Source organism: Haemaphysalis longicornis, unplaced genomic scaffold, assembly GCF_048455015.1.
Source record: "Haemaphysalis longicornis isolate Haplotype H1 unplaced genomic scaffold, Haemaphysalis longicornis Haplotype H1 scaffold_1, whole genome shotgun sequence".
In the NCBI taxonomy this organism is placed as follows: Eukaryota; Metazoa; Arthropoda; class Arachnida; order Ixodida; family Ixodidae; genus Haemaphysalis; species Haemaphysalis longicornis.
In genome coordinates this window covers 256,984,646-257,003,568 of record NW_027526203.1, presented here as the reverse complement: position 1 = coordinate 257,003,568, position 18,923 = coordinate 256,984,646, and the positions used below count along the sequence as shown (strand labels likewise).

General features: G+C 45.6%; 1 protein-coding gene across 4 annotated transcripts in view; it reads right to left on the bottom strand.

Annotated features, from left to right (window-relative positions):
• LOC144169392 (uncharacterized) overlaps positions 1–18,923 on the bottom strand; it is a 40,767-nt gene that overhangs the window by 11,650 nt on the left and 10,194 nt on the right. For 3 of the 4 annotated variants that reach the window (XM_077698529.1, XM_077698522.1, XM_077698516.1), the window contains exon 3: positions 3,976–4,139. The exons of the other annotated variant lie outside the window; for it this stretch is intronic. In XM_077698529.1, coding sequence (XP_077554655.1) covers positions 3,976–4,139 — 164 coding nt within the window. The remainder of the gene's footprint in view (positions 1–3,975; positions 4,140–18,923) is intronic. 4 annotated transcript variants of the gene reach the window in all.

Sequence of the window (18,923 nt, the reverse complement as noted above, 5' to 3'; positions counted from 1 at the left end):
TGATTTCTGCGCCCAGACAGCAATAAGGCATGACTACAAGGACAGTCTCGCAAGTATTTCAAAACAAAACATTCAGTGATCTTCAACACGTGCAACAGGCGGCTTAAGATCACTTCCATACTGCACTGCCAAGGCAGTGCATACTGCTCTGCCACTCGATGCTTTTGTATGCAGTTCAAACGTGCCAGCGTCATTCTAATGACAGCATTTCCACAATAAAGCTAAATAAATAGAATGAATAGGAAGGCCCAAGTTCAATCAGCGAAAATAAGCACCAGCCTGAAACTGCGTGCGGACATGTCAAGAACACTGATTGCACAGTTATGGTTACGGATGGCAACCTAAATAAGTGTGGCGATCCTGAAGTCATTTAGGCATTAAATTTCAACTTTCCTGCGCCACAATTGCTTTTACGTTCTTGAATAAGATACCAACTTGAAGAAGCCCTTGCCGGTTGTGGCATTCACTCAGCAGTGTTTTTGGTGCACTGAAGTTTTGGCCAGAGTTCCCTCTTTGAAATACGCACACACTGAGGCAGAACTCAAGAGGAATGCAAATAAGCGAAACTTTTCTTCAATGTATAACACCCCATTACAGTCGGAATGAACACAAAATAATAGCAAAGATTCGTCTGATAGCTGTCAGTGACGGCAGACCAGATGGAAGCTATTCACATGCCACTCGAACCACTAAATACGCTACGAAGCACTATTGCTGCTATATCTCCAAATGACCCGCGGTGCCACTATATAATCAACCTCCTCCACGTTGCCTCCAGATCTCACCAGGCAGCGCAAAATAACGCCCTCTACAGCCACACCAGTGAATTTTAAGCCCTCTGGCACAAGTGAGTATTTTTTTTATCACAATGGCGCAAGTGAATTTGATGCAATTGATGCAATTTGGAGCATTTGGCACAGGAGTGAAACCAGTGTATATTGTTAAGTTTGAATGACTTCATGCACGTCATATACATTTTTTAATTAGGCTTTTACTATTTCATTTAATTACATGTACTTTCAGTAAGGGTTAATTAAACAAAACTATTGTGATGCACTTGTGCTTTGCATGAATGTGTAGCTTTATGTCCCTGGACCTGGCTTTCGGTCAGTGACTTCAGGAGTCGAGTCTTTTTCGGGTAAAAGGTGTCATGCTGCTTTTTTGGTGCCTGTGATGCTGGCTGAGCAGGCCAAACGTCGACCTTGTTATTTGACAAAGTGGCCTCTTTAGGGAACCCACACTGGGGAGCGTTGCTTGTGTGAAGTGCGAGGGGATAGGCCCGCCGTTTCCACGTTTGCCCCACCAATGTTTGGCATGGCCCCGTAATAGGTGACCGGTGAAAAGTGCAAAGGCTCATGGGTACGTCGTCTGCTCCAGCTACTTCCGTTTCGAGATATCGCCTGGCCTCCCGTACGCCGGCGGCTTTCACGCGTGTGTGCGTGTTGTTTATTTGTCACAGGGTGCTTACCTTTCAGAGGAGTCCCTAGTAGGATTCATCGTTGTTATCCATTGAATGTGCAATGCATGAGCGTTTTTTTTTTTTCGATGGAAACAGATAAACAAGCACACGCACGCATCAAAGCCGCTGGCCTATGGGAAGCCAGGAGAGCTCTCAAAACGGAAGTGGCTGGGCTCTGCGGGAGCAGACAATGTACCCATGAGCCTTTGCGCTCTTTACCGGTCACCTATTGTGTAGATGCAAGGCTACGAAATGCTGTAGCTCTGAGTTGTCAGCTTTTACCATCTGGCGTGGCATATGAACACATCCAAGTACCAAACTAAAAAGCCCATGGTACAAGTGAACCAAAAAAAGTGATTCAAAAAGCTACAGAAGTGCTGAGAATCATCTACTAATACGCAAGCTTTCTTACGCTGCTTCTCGTTTCACTAAACATACGCTTAGTAGCATTAAATGAACATGTTAAATCGGCGTATTTTAGATGCAAAGCATCTCTTGCTCTCGGCTCTGTCGTCCGTCCGTCGTTCGTCCGCACCTCTCCCCACCAGCTGTGTGATAGCGCGCGCGCTTCTCCTCCTCTCCCTCTCTTTACATCAGCTGTGCGATAGCGCACGCGCTGCTCCTCCCCTCCCCCTCTCCACGCCAGGTGTGCGATAGCGCGCGCGCTACTCATCACCGCAGCTGCGCGATAAGCGCGCATGCATGTCTCCTCTCTCATCTCCTCCCCTCCACTCCATCTGCTCTATATACTAAACCCGGTCCGCACGCCGCACCCTCAGTTGCTGCTTCGGTTAAGTCATGCTGCGCCGTCCGGAGTTCCGTCATTTAGATACCCAATCTCGTGAACGTTTTGGAACCTCCGAGATGCTCCGCATCAACTCAGGGTTCCCTCGCGGGAAGGTGGTGTCATTTTTTTTCTTTTTTTAGTTATTTTTATGGAGGCACTGGATTTGTGGTTTCGGAAGTTCATTTTTTTTAATGTTTTCAATTTCTGCTCATTTAAGTTAACTGAATGAGGGCACCGAATCAGGTAGGCCTTTGCAACCTCATTACTTCATTTTATTTTTACCTTCCTTGTTTTTAGTTTCCTGTTATGAATGATGGCTGCCACATCTGGCCATCAACAGCCAATTTGGAAAATTTTCGTTTCATTTGGTCATTTTCTTTTAAACGATTTTATGTGACCCCAGTACAATGAATAAATGTCTTACACTCATCAGTTATGCGTTTTTGTGCAGATGCACTGCCCTGATGGGGTACTTGGCAAGGGATGCTTATGCATTGCCCCCTCCCCCTGCTCGCGTGTCCAGCAATGTGGTGTCGTATTGCCCTCCTTATAGTGTGTGTTCTGTGCGTTGAATTAAATGCAGATGGTTTAAATTAAAAGTGAGCACAGAAACTGTAATACTGGGCTAAGTGGTGATAGAGGAGGAGGAGGAATAAACTTTATTTTTATATCAGTTCTGGAGTCATGGCAATAGGGGGGTTTTCTCAGTCCAGAAGTCCCTGTGCGGTCGCTGCCTGGCCGACCCTTTCAACTAGCCAAAGCTTTGCTAGGGTCCGGGCTGGCTAGCATGCCTTCCCACTGCTCATGGTTGGGGGAGGGGATGGGGAGGAGGAATGGTGTGTGGGAGCACGCCCAGATTATATGGAAGAGTGTGCGGGTTGGGGACAGTACTTGCCAGTGGCGGAGTAGGAAGTGGGGTGGATGGCTTGGGGGAGGGTGCCGTGCGGGTACGTGCTCGTTTGAAGGTGGCAGTAGGCAATGGCTTCTTTCTTAGTCAACTTGTCATGGGGCGGGGGCAAGATGCGGTGTTCGAGGCGGTAGTGTTCGAGGATATCTTTCTATTTCTGAGGAACAGAATGGTACTCTTCTGACGGTGACCCTGGAGTGTTGAAGGGGAACGCCCGATAGATATACACGTGGGCGACAGCATGAGCCGTCTCATTACCCCATCCCCCCAGACTCATGTCCCGGGGTCCAGAGAATGTAGAGGTAAGGGGGGCTAGGGGTGGACTGTAGGATGCGGAGGGCCGATGGAGCAATGAGACCGGCGGCGTAATGGTAACCAGCAGGTTGCGCATCTAAGACCATGCTGATAATTTCTTGAGATTTAGTGGCTCTAAGGGCTATTCCTATTTCTTCTGCAGTTGTGGAGTCGTTCCCAATTACTGTCACGGAAGTCAGTTCAATTTCTCGGTCGTCTATTGCTGTAATTGCGAAGGCTGTTTTAGCGTCATATTGGCAGTGTCAACCACTTGCGAAGCATACATCCACAATTTAGTTATGGCGGCTGCTGCAGATGCTGCATGGTATTTTTCTTCTTTCTGCCTTTATAAATTAAACACTGCTATAGCGACCAGGTAAACAATGAAAAGGATGTGTATTAGAGCTAATATTGGCAAATTCACTTTAGTGTTCCTTAAATATTCGGGCTGTCAGACATACATGCATCAACAGCCCTTCCCTACCCATGAAAGGCCAGGGGATGCAAGCAAAAATTATGGTGCATCACCTGGAGGGCAGGCAGACGGTTCCAACCCTTGGCAAGACCCCGTTGCAAAGTGGGCGGCAGCCTCAGTGATCCCCAACATGCTGTATGCGACCTCCACACCAGGGCACCCGGGGGCAACGCACGTTTGGATGGCTTTCCATCGTCTAGGGTGGTCGAACCTGCAACTGCAGCCACAACGTGAACGTGGGAAGACCAGAAACTACAGCTTAACCCCTCCTCACGAAACAATTGCTGCTATATTTACCTGCCACAAACGTACACTACAAATAACAGGTCTGCTATTCCACAGCACTACTGAACTAATGTGTCCACCCTAAATAGTTATTAACTGGGAATATGCAAAATTTCTTGGTGCACTTTGGAACATAGAATGTACTGAACCACTTGCCATGTGTTTTTTTTTTTACTTTTTTTTATGGCAAGCATAATTGAAGCAAAACAGAAGCAGCATTATCTTCTTTTGATAATGGCCAGCAAATGGGCTCTAATGCAGATGCACGTGCACTACATGCAACAGAGCATACAGCCCAGTCAACTCTGCAGCGGTAGAAATATTGGTATTTACCTCGCTGCTGTACATGCATTGCTAGCTTGCTCGCAATGTATGAGTGCGGCCCAACAGCATTGCTTGTGAAATGTTCGTTACTTTGAAGCAGAAGTCAACATGTTTACATGACTGCAGGAAAAGGCATGAGTTAAAATAGGGAAGTAATTCAGCGACAGTGATTTGGCCCAGCACACTCGTACATTCTATAGAATGCAGAAGTTATTAAAGGGGCACTAAAGTGTAGAAACAAGTTTGCCTTTGTCAGCAAGAAACTGCCATGAATGTAAATACTATACCACTCATGGCAATGACAGTTACCGTAACTAGAATAGTATAGCGCACAAAACAGGTATCGCGCCTTACATTCACTTTTCTGCACCACGATTTGTGATGTCCCAAATCTTGAAAGTTGAAGCGCTGATTGGTGCAGCCGCCTGGGCAGTTTTTTAGAACAAACAGCTAAATGGAACACACTTTTTGAAACCTAGCCTAAGTGTTTGTTTCAGAGAAATGCTCAGACAAGCTTCACTAATCCCACACTTGCACATTCAAGATTCACAACGTCACAAATTGTGGTGCAGAAAAGTGAATGCGGGGGGCAATACCTGTTTTACCACTTTTAGCAATTTTTGCGTTAATGAGCAACTGCCGTTGCCATGGGTTAGTATATCTGCATTCACGGCACTGTTTTCTAGCAAAAGAGGCAAAACTTGTTTCTACAATTCAGCGTCCCTTTAATGCTTCATTTTGTTTCTTTTTTTTTATGTGCCATTTCCAGAGAGCTAATAGTTTTGTAAGTACCGGACTTATCATAGAAATAAGCGCACAGAAATGAGTGTCAGAATAACCATTGTGGCAATAGTTTTTGGCCATTATTTAAATCTATTTTTTCAAGTGCCACCATTCCCACTACACACTAGAGCACTGCACGGCCCTGGGCTGACCCGAAAGCCTGGGCCAGAAGGCCCGCAGCGTTTATTGGCGGGCCCATACTCAAGTTTGAAGCCATAGGCCCGGGCCATTAATATTTCCAACGTGAGGTGTAGAAGAGAGCATTAAAAAGAATGTTCTAAGATTACTTCTATGCACTTCTTGATGTATGCATTGTTTTAAAAACATTTTTTGCTAGGTTTAACATTCACTGCACTCTTATAGCGTCCTCAATAAACATGCATGGGGTTGCCCGCAAAACCGGCGCAGGGCACAGTGCCTTGCGAAGGTACGCACTGGCACGGAGCGTTGATCGAGGACAAACTGGGCAGTTCTATGCTAGCGACATTTCATGGGCTAAGCAAGCAACTTATGAAAGTGTTTGACAAGTTCCAATAAAGCAGCTCAATAAGACACAGCGCTGCTACAAACTGATATTTATTGGAAGCCACCACACAACCTATATCCCTCACACATGCGCGACAACGCACTCATACTAAACAGCCCCCTACAAGCTGCTTCTCGTCATCTGAGAGTCACATTAAACGGCCTGTCCCTCAAGATACAGTCTAGGCACCCCAGCGACTGTGCGTGGCACCTCATTCGAAAAAAATGAATGCAAAGCTCCAACATTTACTCCAACTGGCTGGCGCATGCAGACTTCTTTGCCATAAGCGAAATTCCTACATGGCACACAATGTTTGTGCGCTCATACGCATTGTCTGGCTGTTTTAGCACCCGTTCTGAGACTGTCGCCTCATTGTGATGAATATGCAAGCAACTCGTCCTCGTAAATAACAACATACAGTCGTTTTCGCCTTTACACGAGTGCGTCGACGCGCCGTCGCTGCAGCAGACGGCGGAGGAAACCACTTTGCCGGCGCCATTCGCGATGCATTTTGGGATTGCACCCCTGGTGCTCTATCGACTCTCTCGGTGCACAACGGGGCGACCAAAAATTGTCCCGCAACGGTGCGCCACGGTTTGTCGAGGACAGATGGTGCGCACCGGTGCTGTTTATCTAGGATGAAAAGGCACACTGGTGTGCCCCGGTGCGCACCTGTGTATTTTATCGGAGATGCTATTATTTTAATGGAATTTCATGCACTGCATCAAGATTTTATATTGTGGGGTATAACATACAAAATATATGATTACAAGAAATGCTGTAGAGGGGAAAGGATTAATTCAGACAACGTGGAGCTCTGCACGTCTGCTTATGCAAGCGTGTGTTATACATGTTGCACCCATCGAAATCTGGCTGCCGTGGCCGGGAATCGAACTCATGTGCTAGAAAACAGCACCGCTGAGCAACCACTGCAGGTTAAACATTTCAATGTACGAAGTGCGAAGGCCGAGTACTCGTGGATTGAAACGTGGCATGGAAAGAAAGGTGAAGGAAAGGTGGTGGTGGTGGCGGCTCTGATGTAAGAATACAAGCTATTATTAGGCCGATGTGACGTGAAGTGGACTGTGGAAGCTAAAGTACGTGCACTACTTAAACTGAAATTTCACACTTCCATCCCCGAGTGCTGTACACACTACAGATGCTTCTTCTGACTGCCCATTATGAAGGGCACTTGACCAAATATAATACGCAGTGTCTAAAATTACGTTTGACGTAACCCAAAATTGAAAACTAAAGTTACGTCCGACGGAACTTTAAAGGCCAAATGCACTCAAAATTTCAACTTCTTGAAAACGTTTTTGAATAGACTGCCTAAAAAGACTGCAAGACACAAAATATGACAGCTGAAATGCATGTATCCACGCACAAATGGCCATCAAAACTTGGAGATCTTGAATCCGAAATTGAGAGAAGCGCGGCCATCATGGCCAGGCTGAAGTGACGCTCCAGCTGGTCCAGCCGGAAAGCGAGGCCGCGTGTGGCTGGCCCGCCGGAGCAAACCTGCGTGCAATGCTTCGCCCTCGCCGCAGCCCCATGAGAAGCGCGCCCAGAGGAGCTTGACCAGTGTTCCTAGCTGGGCGAAGGAAATAGCTCCCGGCTGGCCAACGTGTCACGTCCGCATCATGATTGTTTGCGCGATACGCCGGCAGTCGCAGTGTCGCCAGCGACGGAGCTATTTCAGACTTTTCTAACTAATTAACGACGCATTTCACAGGGCTGCCAGTCATCTCCCAGTTGGTTTGGTGGTACGTACTGTACGTTCAAAGTAAATTCGGCCCAGGTGAAATTTGAGTGCAGTTGGCCTTTAAGCCAGTGTCTAGTTACGTTCGACGGAACCCAAAATTTAAAACTAAAATTACGCCCAACAGGAGTTTAATGGGGCCATGCACACAAAATAGAAGTTTGTTTTATTAAAAAGATTCCATGTTTTACAGTGCCCCTAGTGCTTGTCCGGCACGAAACGATGCCGTATTCCCTGAGAAATTAATCAATTTCAGTTAAAATTTTGATTCTCCCGACAAAACGTGTATTTTCGTGACGTCTGCCGTGAAGACACAAGGGCGGGTATTCAAACGAACTTCCAGTGCGTCATTAGGCTCAGCCACGGCCAAACTCGACTCCCTTTCTGTGCTCCCATACGGCCTTCGCAATACCGGCTCGGCGCATGAGATTTTTTCTAACGCGTGGTTGGGGTGCTGACCGCATACCATAAGCAGTAAGCTTTTGCGGTGGCATTTCCACACGAAACAGGGCAGTTGCTGTAGCCCAGATTTTTTGTTCTGGTATGAACGAGATATAGGCAAGGCAGTTGTTTATGCAATAAGATAAGAGCAAAAGTTGTTCACGTATGCATATTTGCTTGCAACATTAATTTGATGACTTGAGGCACACCGTGACACAAATTTTTATTTTATGCCAAGTTTTACGCAATTTCGGGAAAGTGGCCAATTCCACAGGACTATATAAAAAAGCAACCACACGAAACTGCCTACTGTAGACGTGTGAAATGCCAAAAATTACACCAAAGTCGAAGGAGGACAAGAGCGACAAGTGCTTCCAACTAGCATTTGTTCGTAGTCCCGGGACGTGTTCGATTCCTAGCCGCGACGGCCACTTTTTTTATGGAGGCAAAAAACGGAAACGCCAACGTGTGTTCAAGATTTTGGGCACACGTTAAAGTTACCCAGGTGGAGAAAATTAATCTGGAGCCCTCCGCTATGGCACGCCTCATCGCCTGTGTAGCGTTGGAGCGTTAAACCCCTTAATCAATCAATAGCATGTATTCGTAAAAACTCATATATTACGAAAAAATGTGCACATCAGAAAAAATTAGACTCCACAGTGTATATATCCATCTGTCAGGCGACCAGATGACAATAATTTTTGACACAGCTCGTGCTCTTACAGATAACAACTAGGCAACAACCGACAATTGTGTGACACCAGGTACCACAAAACAAAAAAACAGGAAACCAACAAGGCAGACAAAGTAGGCTGCGGCCATTTGGAATTATTCAGGGGCAAGATATGCAATTTATTTGGCCAATAAACCCAGAGATGGCATGCTTATGCAAGCGTGGCTAAGGCGAGCCATTTAAAACGTCCCAATGGTTTCTCTTGCGAGCTGTTTTTTATGCTTTGCTATCCCTACAGTCTCGTTAAAGAGAGAATGCATTTGAATTTTGAGCAATGTGCACTGAGCTGCCCAATGCAACTTTACTAGAGCCCATTCTTCCCAACCCGCAGATGCTCGCGCAAGCGCACATTCAAGCATCACAATGTCTGGCGCCTGCGAATTTGTGACCACATGGTAGAGGGATTACACTTCTACGATGCAATACAAACTTCCCCAGAAGTCCGCCCTAATCTGCACAATACCGTCTATCAGGCAACTAAGTATGAAACATGCGTCCTTAAAAATTATACAGGGTAGAAGAAATACAAAGGTAGACTAATTGTCCAGTCTGCTGTATGTACCCAATCTGTCATTTACAGATTTTAAAAAATACATTACTTGTGAGCTGTGTTCGTACCCCGCTGTGCAAGTTTTTCCGGTTGATTACATGAAAAAAAATGGTAAGGCCTCATTTTTATATACAACTTGGCAATATTCTTTTACAAGTCATAAATCCGATTGTTGAGTGGATAGCAGTTCAATGATGAGGCTTCAGCTGAGCAAATAATGCTAGTTGTTCGAATGCAACAGCTCTACCATAAGGCGCGCACTATGTAATTGTAGCAATTTTAGGTCCTTGCATTGAAAATGCATGTAGAACACGAAGCCATTTCTCCACAATGTGGCTGATGTTCAGGACATATTTTCATGATGCCACCATTAGTTTTCACAGCTATGAGTGCTGGCCAACGTTACTAGGTAAAGGTTAGATGCTGACAGCTTATTGAACATCAGTGCATGGCGGCATATTCATCACAAGGATGTGCAACCACGCACTTTTCGTGTCACAAATTGTCACAAATGTAGCAGTACCCAACGCTGCGGCGCACACACTGTGCCTGTGAACGCACTTGGTAGCAGCAGACCAGTGGCAGGCAGCAAGATGCCCCAATGCGAAGGCCGTAATGGGAGCACGGGAAGGGAGTTGAGCCTGGTTATAGCTCTGCCGTGGCCTCCGCGATTTGCTGCCGGCGGCGCGCCGTTGCTCCGGCCGTCCCATTCGGCGCGGAAACAAGGGGAGCGGTGTAATTTTGCTAACTGCGACACACGCCGCGAGGCGGCGCCGTTAGCCTAAGGTTGAAGCGAGGCTCGCCTGGCCGACGCTGCCTGCGCTTTGAGTTGTAAATCAGCCTTCGTTGTCGCGTCTTCGGGACAGAAAACTCTCAATATGTGGTCTATGTATTTTGACTCGATCCTACAAGTAAAAAGTTGTTTAACGTACATTGTTTAACACCCACGATTGCCTTTGCACGCAGCTTTAGTGGTCGTTTGCTTGAAAGGCGAATGCCATAGCCCAGGGTTATGTCATCTCGGGCAGAGTGAATGCCAGTGTGCTGAATTCTTTTTTCGCTGTTACTGCATTTTCTCGCGATATCGCTGCGCGAAAATATGCTTTTTTTTTGCCTTTTAAGTTGTTTCGAACGCTCTGGGTATCCGTTGTGCGTGCATGTGTGTGTGTGTGTGTGCGTGCGCGTGCGCGAAAACAGCGTAATACCGATAAGCTCTCGTGTATTGTTTATAGGCAGGCAACTACGATAGTCAAGTAATCTGCTAGGCTTCCACGGGTACGAATCAATCTTTTTTTTTTTGCGTTTTATTTATGCTTAGGGGTTTCAAGTACCTACTGCAATCTCGCTACCAAATTATTTGCCGTGAGTGAAAAAGTCATGGTATTCCGCGATGCCTTTCATACCGCTATCGACTCTACATGTGCATTTTTTCGAAAAACTGTTTCTGAATTTCTAGATTTGCTGGGGTAATATATTCTGCACATAATTTGTTGCCATGACATATTAAGGGCATTATTTTTTTCGGTGAGCAGTTAAGCTGATCACTAATATCTGTATGCACAACATCGGCTGTAAGTAAGTTGTTCCGGATATTAGTGAATAAACACATCAAGTGGAGAACTATACTAATCGTAACTCGGGTAAAGATTTTTATTACATTACTTACACCACGTCCATGTATGGTAGACTGGAAGACTCTCTGTACGTTTGTATATGCAAGCATATGCATGCCAATAAACGGCACCAGCACATTTAATTTGCCTATTGCGGAAGAAATACCGATAATTTGGACAGTATACACTTCAGATGCTGAAGTATACGACGTCTCTGTTAATAGTATCGCCGTAAAAGTTACGCCAAACGTTTCAAGTAGTGTTGCCATGTCATCTACTTTATCTCTCAAAGACCGCACATTTAAAGGAGAAAAAAGGAAACGACATAGGGGGTATTATCGTGTTTACTAATGGTTGGATTTCGGTCGGTTGAATTCCCATAATTTGGTTCTTGCTCGGAACGCACGGAATATGCGTTCCGTGCGTTCCAAACAACATGTACGAGATTTTCAGAAATAAAACCGGAAAACGTGTTGTGTTTTGGAACCATGCGTGACTGCAAAAAAGAATACTGCTATGCAATGAATTCCCTTATGCATCACCCCGGGCATAGTCTACGTCGAAAATTCAAAGTAACTACCCTAATGGCACCAGTAACTACTTCTACCTTTCACCTGCATTAGTGTGCGGTAACTTTTTTTATTAAACGTCGCACACAGGTTGCGAAGGCCACGGCTCTGCAGCCTTGCTTACCGTCAGTCCCCCCAGACGGCGCTACCATACTGAGCCGCGGAATGTTGTCCGCCGTTGCATTGTTTTCGACCGCATTTGTCCCTGGCTTGTTTTTGTCAGGGTAGAAAGTAATCGTTTCGTGAAACATGCGGTACGCTCGACAAACAGGGTCACGCAAGACAATGTCGCTTATGCCAGTCGGCCAGTGTCGGGTAAGACAACTCTAAAGCAGTGGACTGCTGTGCAGCTAAAACAAGCATAGTTTGCCTGGTACCAACAGCAGTGCACATCAGTACTTCTATGTTTACGTGTATTTATGTATTCACATTGTTTGCACCACCATTCTTACTGCTGTAAAATTAATATGCCTTACACTTCGCAAATATAGCTCGTTCGGCAAGCTCATAAGACCTGCCTAATTTGCGTTTGCTTTTGCCGGCCTCAGCCAATTGCACAGCTGGGCATATAACATCATAGGTTCTGTTGCAGGAAATGAGCTAGTGGGTCGCATGGCCATTTCCTTTTGCTTGTGCTCGTTAAAAGTGGTGTCAGTATGATTCTAACAAAGCAATCTTTCGAATGAACCAAACTTGTGTTTTATCTGCATAGCCCCTTTGAGCCAGTGTTTTGAGTTACGTCCGATGGAACCCAAAATTGAAAATTAAAGTTACGTCCAACGGGACTTTAGGCCAATGTTTTGAGTTACGTCTGGCATAAGGACAACTTCACAGAAGATGGTTAACTTTCAGTAACCAACATCTTGAATGCCAAGAAGTACACACACAAGTGGAAATGCTACTACTGCAGGGACCCACTGGACGAAGCATTGCATGTGATGCATGTCTGTGTTGGCAGGATATGAGCTGTGCTGGCATTTCAAAGAAAAGTTCGCAAACCGGCAGCTGGTTCTGCAAAAACTGTTTGAAGCATTAGATAGATCCCAGCCGAAAAAAACCATTGGCTGACCATTTGGTCCAATTTGAAATCCAATGGGTCCAAATGGAAACCCAGTGGGTCGAATTGGAAGCGCAATGGGTCCAATTGGACCTCGAATTGGCTCGGATAGGATGGCCAGTTGGCCCATTTGGATCCACTGGCTCCAACATGATGACCAAATTGGGGGGCCATTTTGGATAGTTGTTTGGATAGTATTCAATTGCGACAACAATTTGCTAAAAGTTAATGCTCTCTCTCAACCTTCATTTGAAAACTTCAAAAATGTTTGAAACTTAAACCTTCACATATTTTTATTTACGAAGCAATTAATTTTGAATATGGCCAATCAGCATTTCAAAATAAAGTTTTCCAAAAACATAACAAGCAAACACCAAAGAAAATTTTTTTGACTTGAGTAGCAAAATGTTCCGAAATACAACCACAATCCACTCCAATCGGATCCAATCCGTAGACGTACAGTGGATAAGTGGTATTCAACGTGGTGTTGGCGGCGCAGGCATGTTGGTCGATTGCACGCGCTGTCTTCTCTGACTGTACGTTAGATTGGAAATGTAAGGTTGTCTGCAAGAGCATGAGAAGCGGCGACAACGATGTCGTACACCCATAGCAGTGTGTTTCGAGACACATCTTTACACTGAATGCCGCTAAGCCTCGCACCGAAGGAAGAGAGTCCCTGTGAATGAACCTAGCTGGTTCATTTTTCCTTGCCATTTTCACTCCTCGTAGCATGAGCGATATTAAGAATTAATTTGTCTGCCTAAATATATTTCAGGGCTGTTCATGTTACGACTGACGGGTTCACGACATCGTAGCGCAGTTCGCCATGCATGGAACATTGTTGAAGAGGAGAGCTCATGCCATTCAACATTTCAGTGTCTTGTTGTTTTAGTGCACGAAACTGCGGTTTATTATAAACTTAAACTGTTGTTCTGCGACGAGCGAAACACGGCATGGACAATGGCCTGTGAAAAATTGCTTAATCAACAAACTGTGTGCATGCCGTGTATACAAACAGAGCAATAAAGGTATTCATCCATTCCAAGAGTTCTCCTATTTGTGATACAGGTAATCAACGCAATGCAGCGGCAACAGATGGAGTGGCTGCGGCAATGGGATAGCACCAACTAAAAGTGCAACAAGTTGGTGGCCAATCGGATGTCCAATGGGGCCTCCGATGGGAAGACCTATTGGCGTTCCAATGGTGTCCAAATGGTTGCCCAGTTAGCCGTCCAATTGGTCGCCTAGTTGGCGGGCCAATGGCAACGCCAATGCGTGCCTAATACACAACTGGCCAGCCAATTGGAAATTCCAATAGGTCGGCCAATGGTTTTTTCGGCTGGAATGACTACATACACACTGAGCATTTGCTTTTGCTTTCCCAAATACTGCTTACCCACCTATGTACCGTATTTACCCGATTCTAACGCGCACCCGATTTTCCTGGCAAAAAAACCGAAAAAACTTGCACCTCCGATTGTAACGCGCACGGGACTTTGTGACCCAGACAAACGAATGCGAGAGAAACGGGCAATTTATTTCCCGATGTAATCTCACTCATCGTCGCTCTCCACTGACCACAACATCTCGTCCTCGGTGCCTTCAAGTGCGTTCGCGATGCCACACTTCTGAACGAACGTTCAACCATGGTCGATGGGATCGTGGCCCACGCCTCGCACGCCCGTCCCGAGAGCTTCTCCAGAGGTGCACGCTTCAGCCGACCGCTCGTTTTGAACGCGTGGGAGCCGCTGCTGCCATTGCTGTTTTCAAGCGCGCAAGTAAAACGATTTGACGATTTGTGTGAACGCCGATAGAAAAGCCTAGACGCCTAGGCTTGCTGCGTCCGGAAAATCGTTGCTAAAAGCTTTGGCGCCATCTTGAGATGGCGATGGCGATGGGTGGTACGAAATTACCGCTGTTTCAGCAGTTTCGGTTTTGTATCCGATTCTAACGCGCATGCGATTTTTCGGCCTATTTTTTCGGAAAAAAAGTGCGCGTTAGAATCGGGTAAATACGGTATTTTTCCATAAGACATACATGCAAAGAATAAAGCTCAGGGTGTTTTTAATTTTTAATGCCTGGACGAAAAATGTGTGTGAACCATTTACTTCAAACGAAATATTCAGCTTTAGACTTCAATAGCGACCATTTTATTGACATCTGCATATAAAGTGACTGTTTGCTCCACATTAAAATTGGCCGTAAAAACCACCTACTCTGCCCACAAGTTACTGCTTTCCTAAGAAACGTTCATTAGTAAGCCAGACTTATTAATTAAAATTTCTAGATATTTCTTTTTCCTGGGAAGAAATAAAAGAGTACCAGAGCATTCCATTTACTACCCCTAATTAATTACTAATTGTATTTGTTAAAAGACTGTTGGCCTATGTCAACGTCATTCTCAACACGAGCTGCACACGCTACAAACTGGCAGTGCACCTGCGACAAGAGGTTCTATTTTGGCAATTCCAGTCTTCTCCTTTACTTTTGGGTGTTTGATATAGAAAGACGTGTAATTCGTATAAAAAAATTGCAAAGACCCATCCCAAATTCAAACCCACATCACTGCAGTGATACAGGTGCAAGTAACAGACTCCAGACTGCTCAACCAGTGGAGAACCAATGTAAGCAGTGGTTTCAACTATTCTTTACCAATCCTGCACTAGTTCAGCCGTAAAGCAGCAACGTGTGTGTTTTCGAATTTGACGTCACGCATCTTACAACAAACTACAGTTGAACCCCGATGATACGTCCCCCGGTTTTACGACGGATCACCGCAGTTCAGGCAAATGCCCCACAGAAACAATGCACTAAAAACACCGATGATGGAATGCTTGGGTGCACGCAGTACGCTTCATACGACGGATGCTGGCAGGGATAAACCAGCATTTTTTTCCCCTTTTACGCCGTTTCGTCCTGACCTCTATTTTTTAAGCTCCATTTGGCACTGTACGATGTGCAAAAATAAACAGTCCATGGCTGGCCCGACCACTTACTGAATAGATTCAAGCAAGCAGGTGGGTACAGGCAAGCGGGGCGCGGGAGCCTTCATCGGTCCCACGCAACAGCAGAGCACCAACACGCCAACCGTGAGAAGTCAAAGTGCAGGTACCTGGCAGACTGCCAATTTGATGCTCCCATTCAAAGAATGTGAAAACACGCATGCGTAACACAATACTGGCAATACCCCACAGAGATAACCAAATTGTTGCTTCCCCCCCCCCCCGCTTACCCTCCCCTGTCCACTTGGCTGCGACCTTGGCCACTCTCTCGCCTTTTCCCCTCTCATATTGCTCGGCTGTGTCGGCCTTCCCAGCTTATCTCGTGTGCGAGACGAGACGCAGGGCTGGAAAGCTACCACAGACACCCTGGAGGAAGGGAGGGGGCACAAAATACGCGTTCTTTGTTTAAACACTTTGGATTTCAGTAAAGAGTTCGCCAATTATGCGAGGATGTGCTAATATAGTAATTTAATTAAGTCCTTAGCCCACCTGTCATGTGAGATTTTCTACTAGGGCGGCATTTACCCGTACCCGATCACAGATCACACGACACCCCGGTCATACGCCACTTTCGCGTGGTTCCTTGAAAGTCGTATTATCGAGGTTCCACTGTACTGCAATAATGTTGTGTAGATTGCATAAAACACGACTGTGTTTGGTACCATCAGCTCTAAACTTTTTTTGCTTGACCTTACGTTGAATGTTACTTTCATTTCCATTGCGAACTCTAATTTTTACTTAGATTATGGCGCACATAACTTCAATTTTATTTACAGGTTACTCCAAACATTGGCGTAAAGTTGCGCCAGACATACCTTTAATTTTCGTTTTGGGTTCTATTGGACATAAACACTGGCTTTAGGTACTGTTGGGCATAACTCTAGACACTGGCTTAAAGTTCCGTCGGACATAACTCCAGTTTTCAATTTTGGGTTCCGTAGGACGTAACTCTAGACACTGCAAATATAATAAACAAACTAACTTCTGTGTCTAAGCCCGGGCCTGGTCACTCACATGCGGGCCTGACCAGACTGGTCCGGGCCTGGGCTTGAGACCATGGGCCTGGCCCTGCCAGGCTCACTTATGGACAACTGGGCCCGGGTTGACCTGGGTATTACGGGCTGGGTCGGGCTCACGCTTCATGAAGTGGGCTCGAGCTGGGCCCAGGCCTTAAAATCATGCCCATGCAGTGCTCTACTACACACATCAGCAGTACCAGCATTGCGTATTTAGTTGTGTAAAGAGCAAATGTCGCACCAATAATATGAACAGTTAGGTCAGCATCACCAAAACATCAAAGTTCAAAAATTCCCATGCCTCAATCTTTGATGATGATGATTGGTTTTTTATGGCACAAGGCTGACTATGGGCAAGGAGTGCTCCACCTGAATCTTTCCTCTAACATGTGCTTACAGTGGCTGCACAATAATTGATTCATGAAATCAAATGCTGTAATCCATAAAATCAACCCACTGTAAGTCTCAAAAAATAAAAACGTTCCCTGATATGTGGTGTTCGGAGCACCGCATGAAATGCAAGTTGATATTAACACTGCAGACCCGATTGCTGGGAATGTCGACAAATGCACCAATGCAACGTGAACACACAAAACTTGTAAGTATACAGCACTTGTCTTATCTTATATGATCATTAATTGTTTGGGGTTTACCTTGCTCTAACAATGAACATCATAGATGCACCTTGTCATGTAGCTGTCAGAAAACACAAGAAAGGTGCACTGGTACCTCTTTCTGCCACAAAAACAGAGAAGGTTTTCTTTACATTTCCTTTTTAATGCAACGCTTTCTATGCCTCACTGATGACGTACATGACGTAAAAAAAACGCATAGAAAGAAGGCTAATTTTCTGAAAATGATGGTGGCTGTAAGTGACCTGAACAGGCTGAAAAAAAAAAAAATGCTTCCTGTGGTCGGAATCGTACCTGAGTCCCTCACGTTATGAAGCTGACATCTATCCGATTGCGCCACCCCGCCATGCTCGAAGCAGTTTGGATTTGGGGAGGGGTGCACAGACGTGAAAAATTATGCACCCCTCTGTCTTAAGACGATTACGGCGAAGGGTCAAAGCCAAAGCCACAGTGATCAGAAGTTCAACTACGTGCAAGTCGAAGTCAAAGCTCAATGAGCTATTCGCACTTTCCAGCAACCGTGGTGCCGCCGCACGCCTTTTTTCCAAAGCTGTTTGTAGATGATCGGCGTCCCGGACAAAGACAGCCGGAGCGTTCGGAAACGTGAAGATTGAGAACGCAAAACCAAAAAGCAATCGATTGTGCTGTGTACCGCAGTATAGAAGTCGCTCAGTGCCGGGAAAAGCCAGCGTTCATACCTTTCCGAGAGATAAAAAAGCCCGAAAGGTTTGGATAACTATGCTCCGCATTGGAAAAGGTGTCAGCAACACAATGGGGTTTGCAGTATTCACTTCACGAAAGCTGACTTCTTCTGGAGCAATATCCGTAAGAATTAGTTCGCTCTTTCGTTATTGATGCGCGTGTTTTTCGTGCAAGTTGAGTGCGTCGTTTACTAATAGATGGTCTGCAGCAACAGAAACCGCGGTTGAAGAAAGGCGCCGTGCCGCCACATAACGCACGCACAAGAAAAAAGTGAAGCCAAGAACCAACAGGAGAACGTCATTGTCCTTTTATTAACGTGCTGGTTTCTTTTAATGAATGCTGCATTCCAGTTGCATTTTGTGCTTTGTTGGGTTGTTTGTGCTTCGTTCTCTCTTAGCATTGTGTGATTACTGTTTTGAACTTACTGCTTTTTTTTTCTTTCTCATACCCCCCACAGGAATGGGCGATGTAGATATTTGTAATAAATAAAACTTGTTACTGCGGCATCGCCGTTTCCGACAGCACGCTGAAAGCACAGCACAGCTGATGTAACAGGCCCTGCCGTAGAGGCATTAGTGTATTTAGTTTCGGTATCTTTATTGTTACCCGTAGCCTGCATAAACGTCGTTGGATCTTTCCTTGTAAAAACAGCCCACAAAATTATAATTTACTCGCATTATTCGCACTTACCCCGACACAATTGCGCAAGTGGCAATAACAAAACACTGTGCTCGGTTACGTCTACTGAGCTCTGCTTGGTGTTTAATAAATATTCGTAAAGTGTACTTGAACAATTTTACGAGCATAGATGGAAGTATAACATCCTTTATGGAACCTGCAATCCCAACAAACGTTCACGCAGTGTGGTTGGCTGGTGACGCCATTCAGTTGCAGGCACAATCCATCGATGCTCAGCATGCCATCGGTGGCCTCCCTGATGCCGCAAAACACTGTGTGACTGGCGTTATAAACTTCTTCGCCTTCGACAAAGCACCTTCGTGTCTCA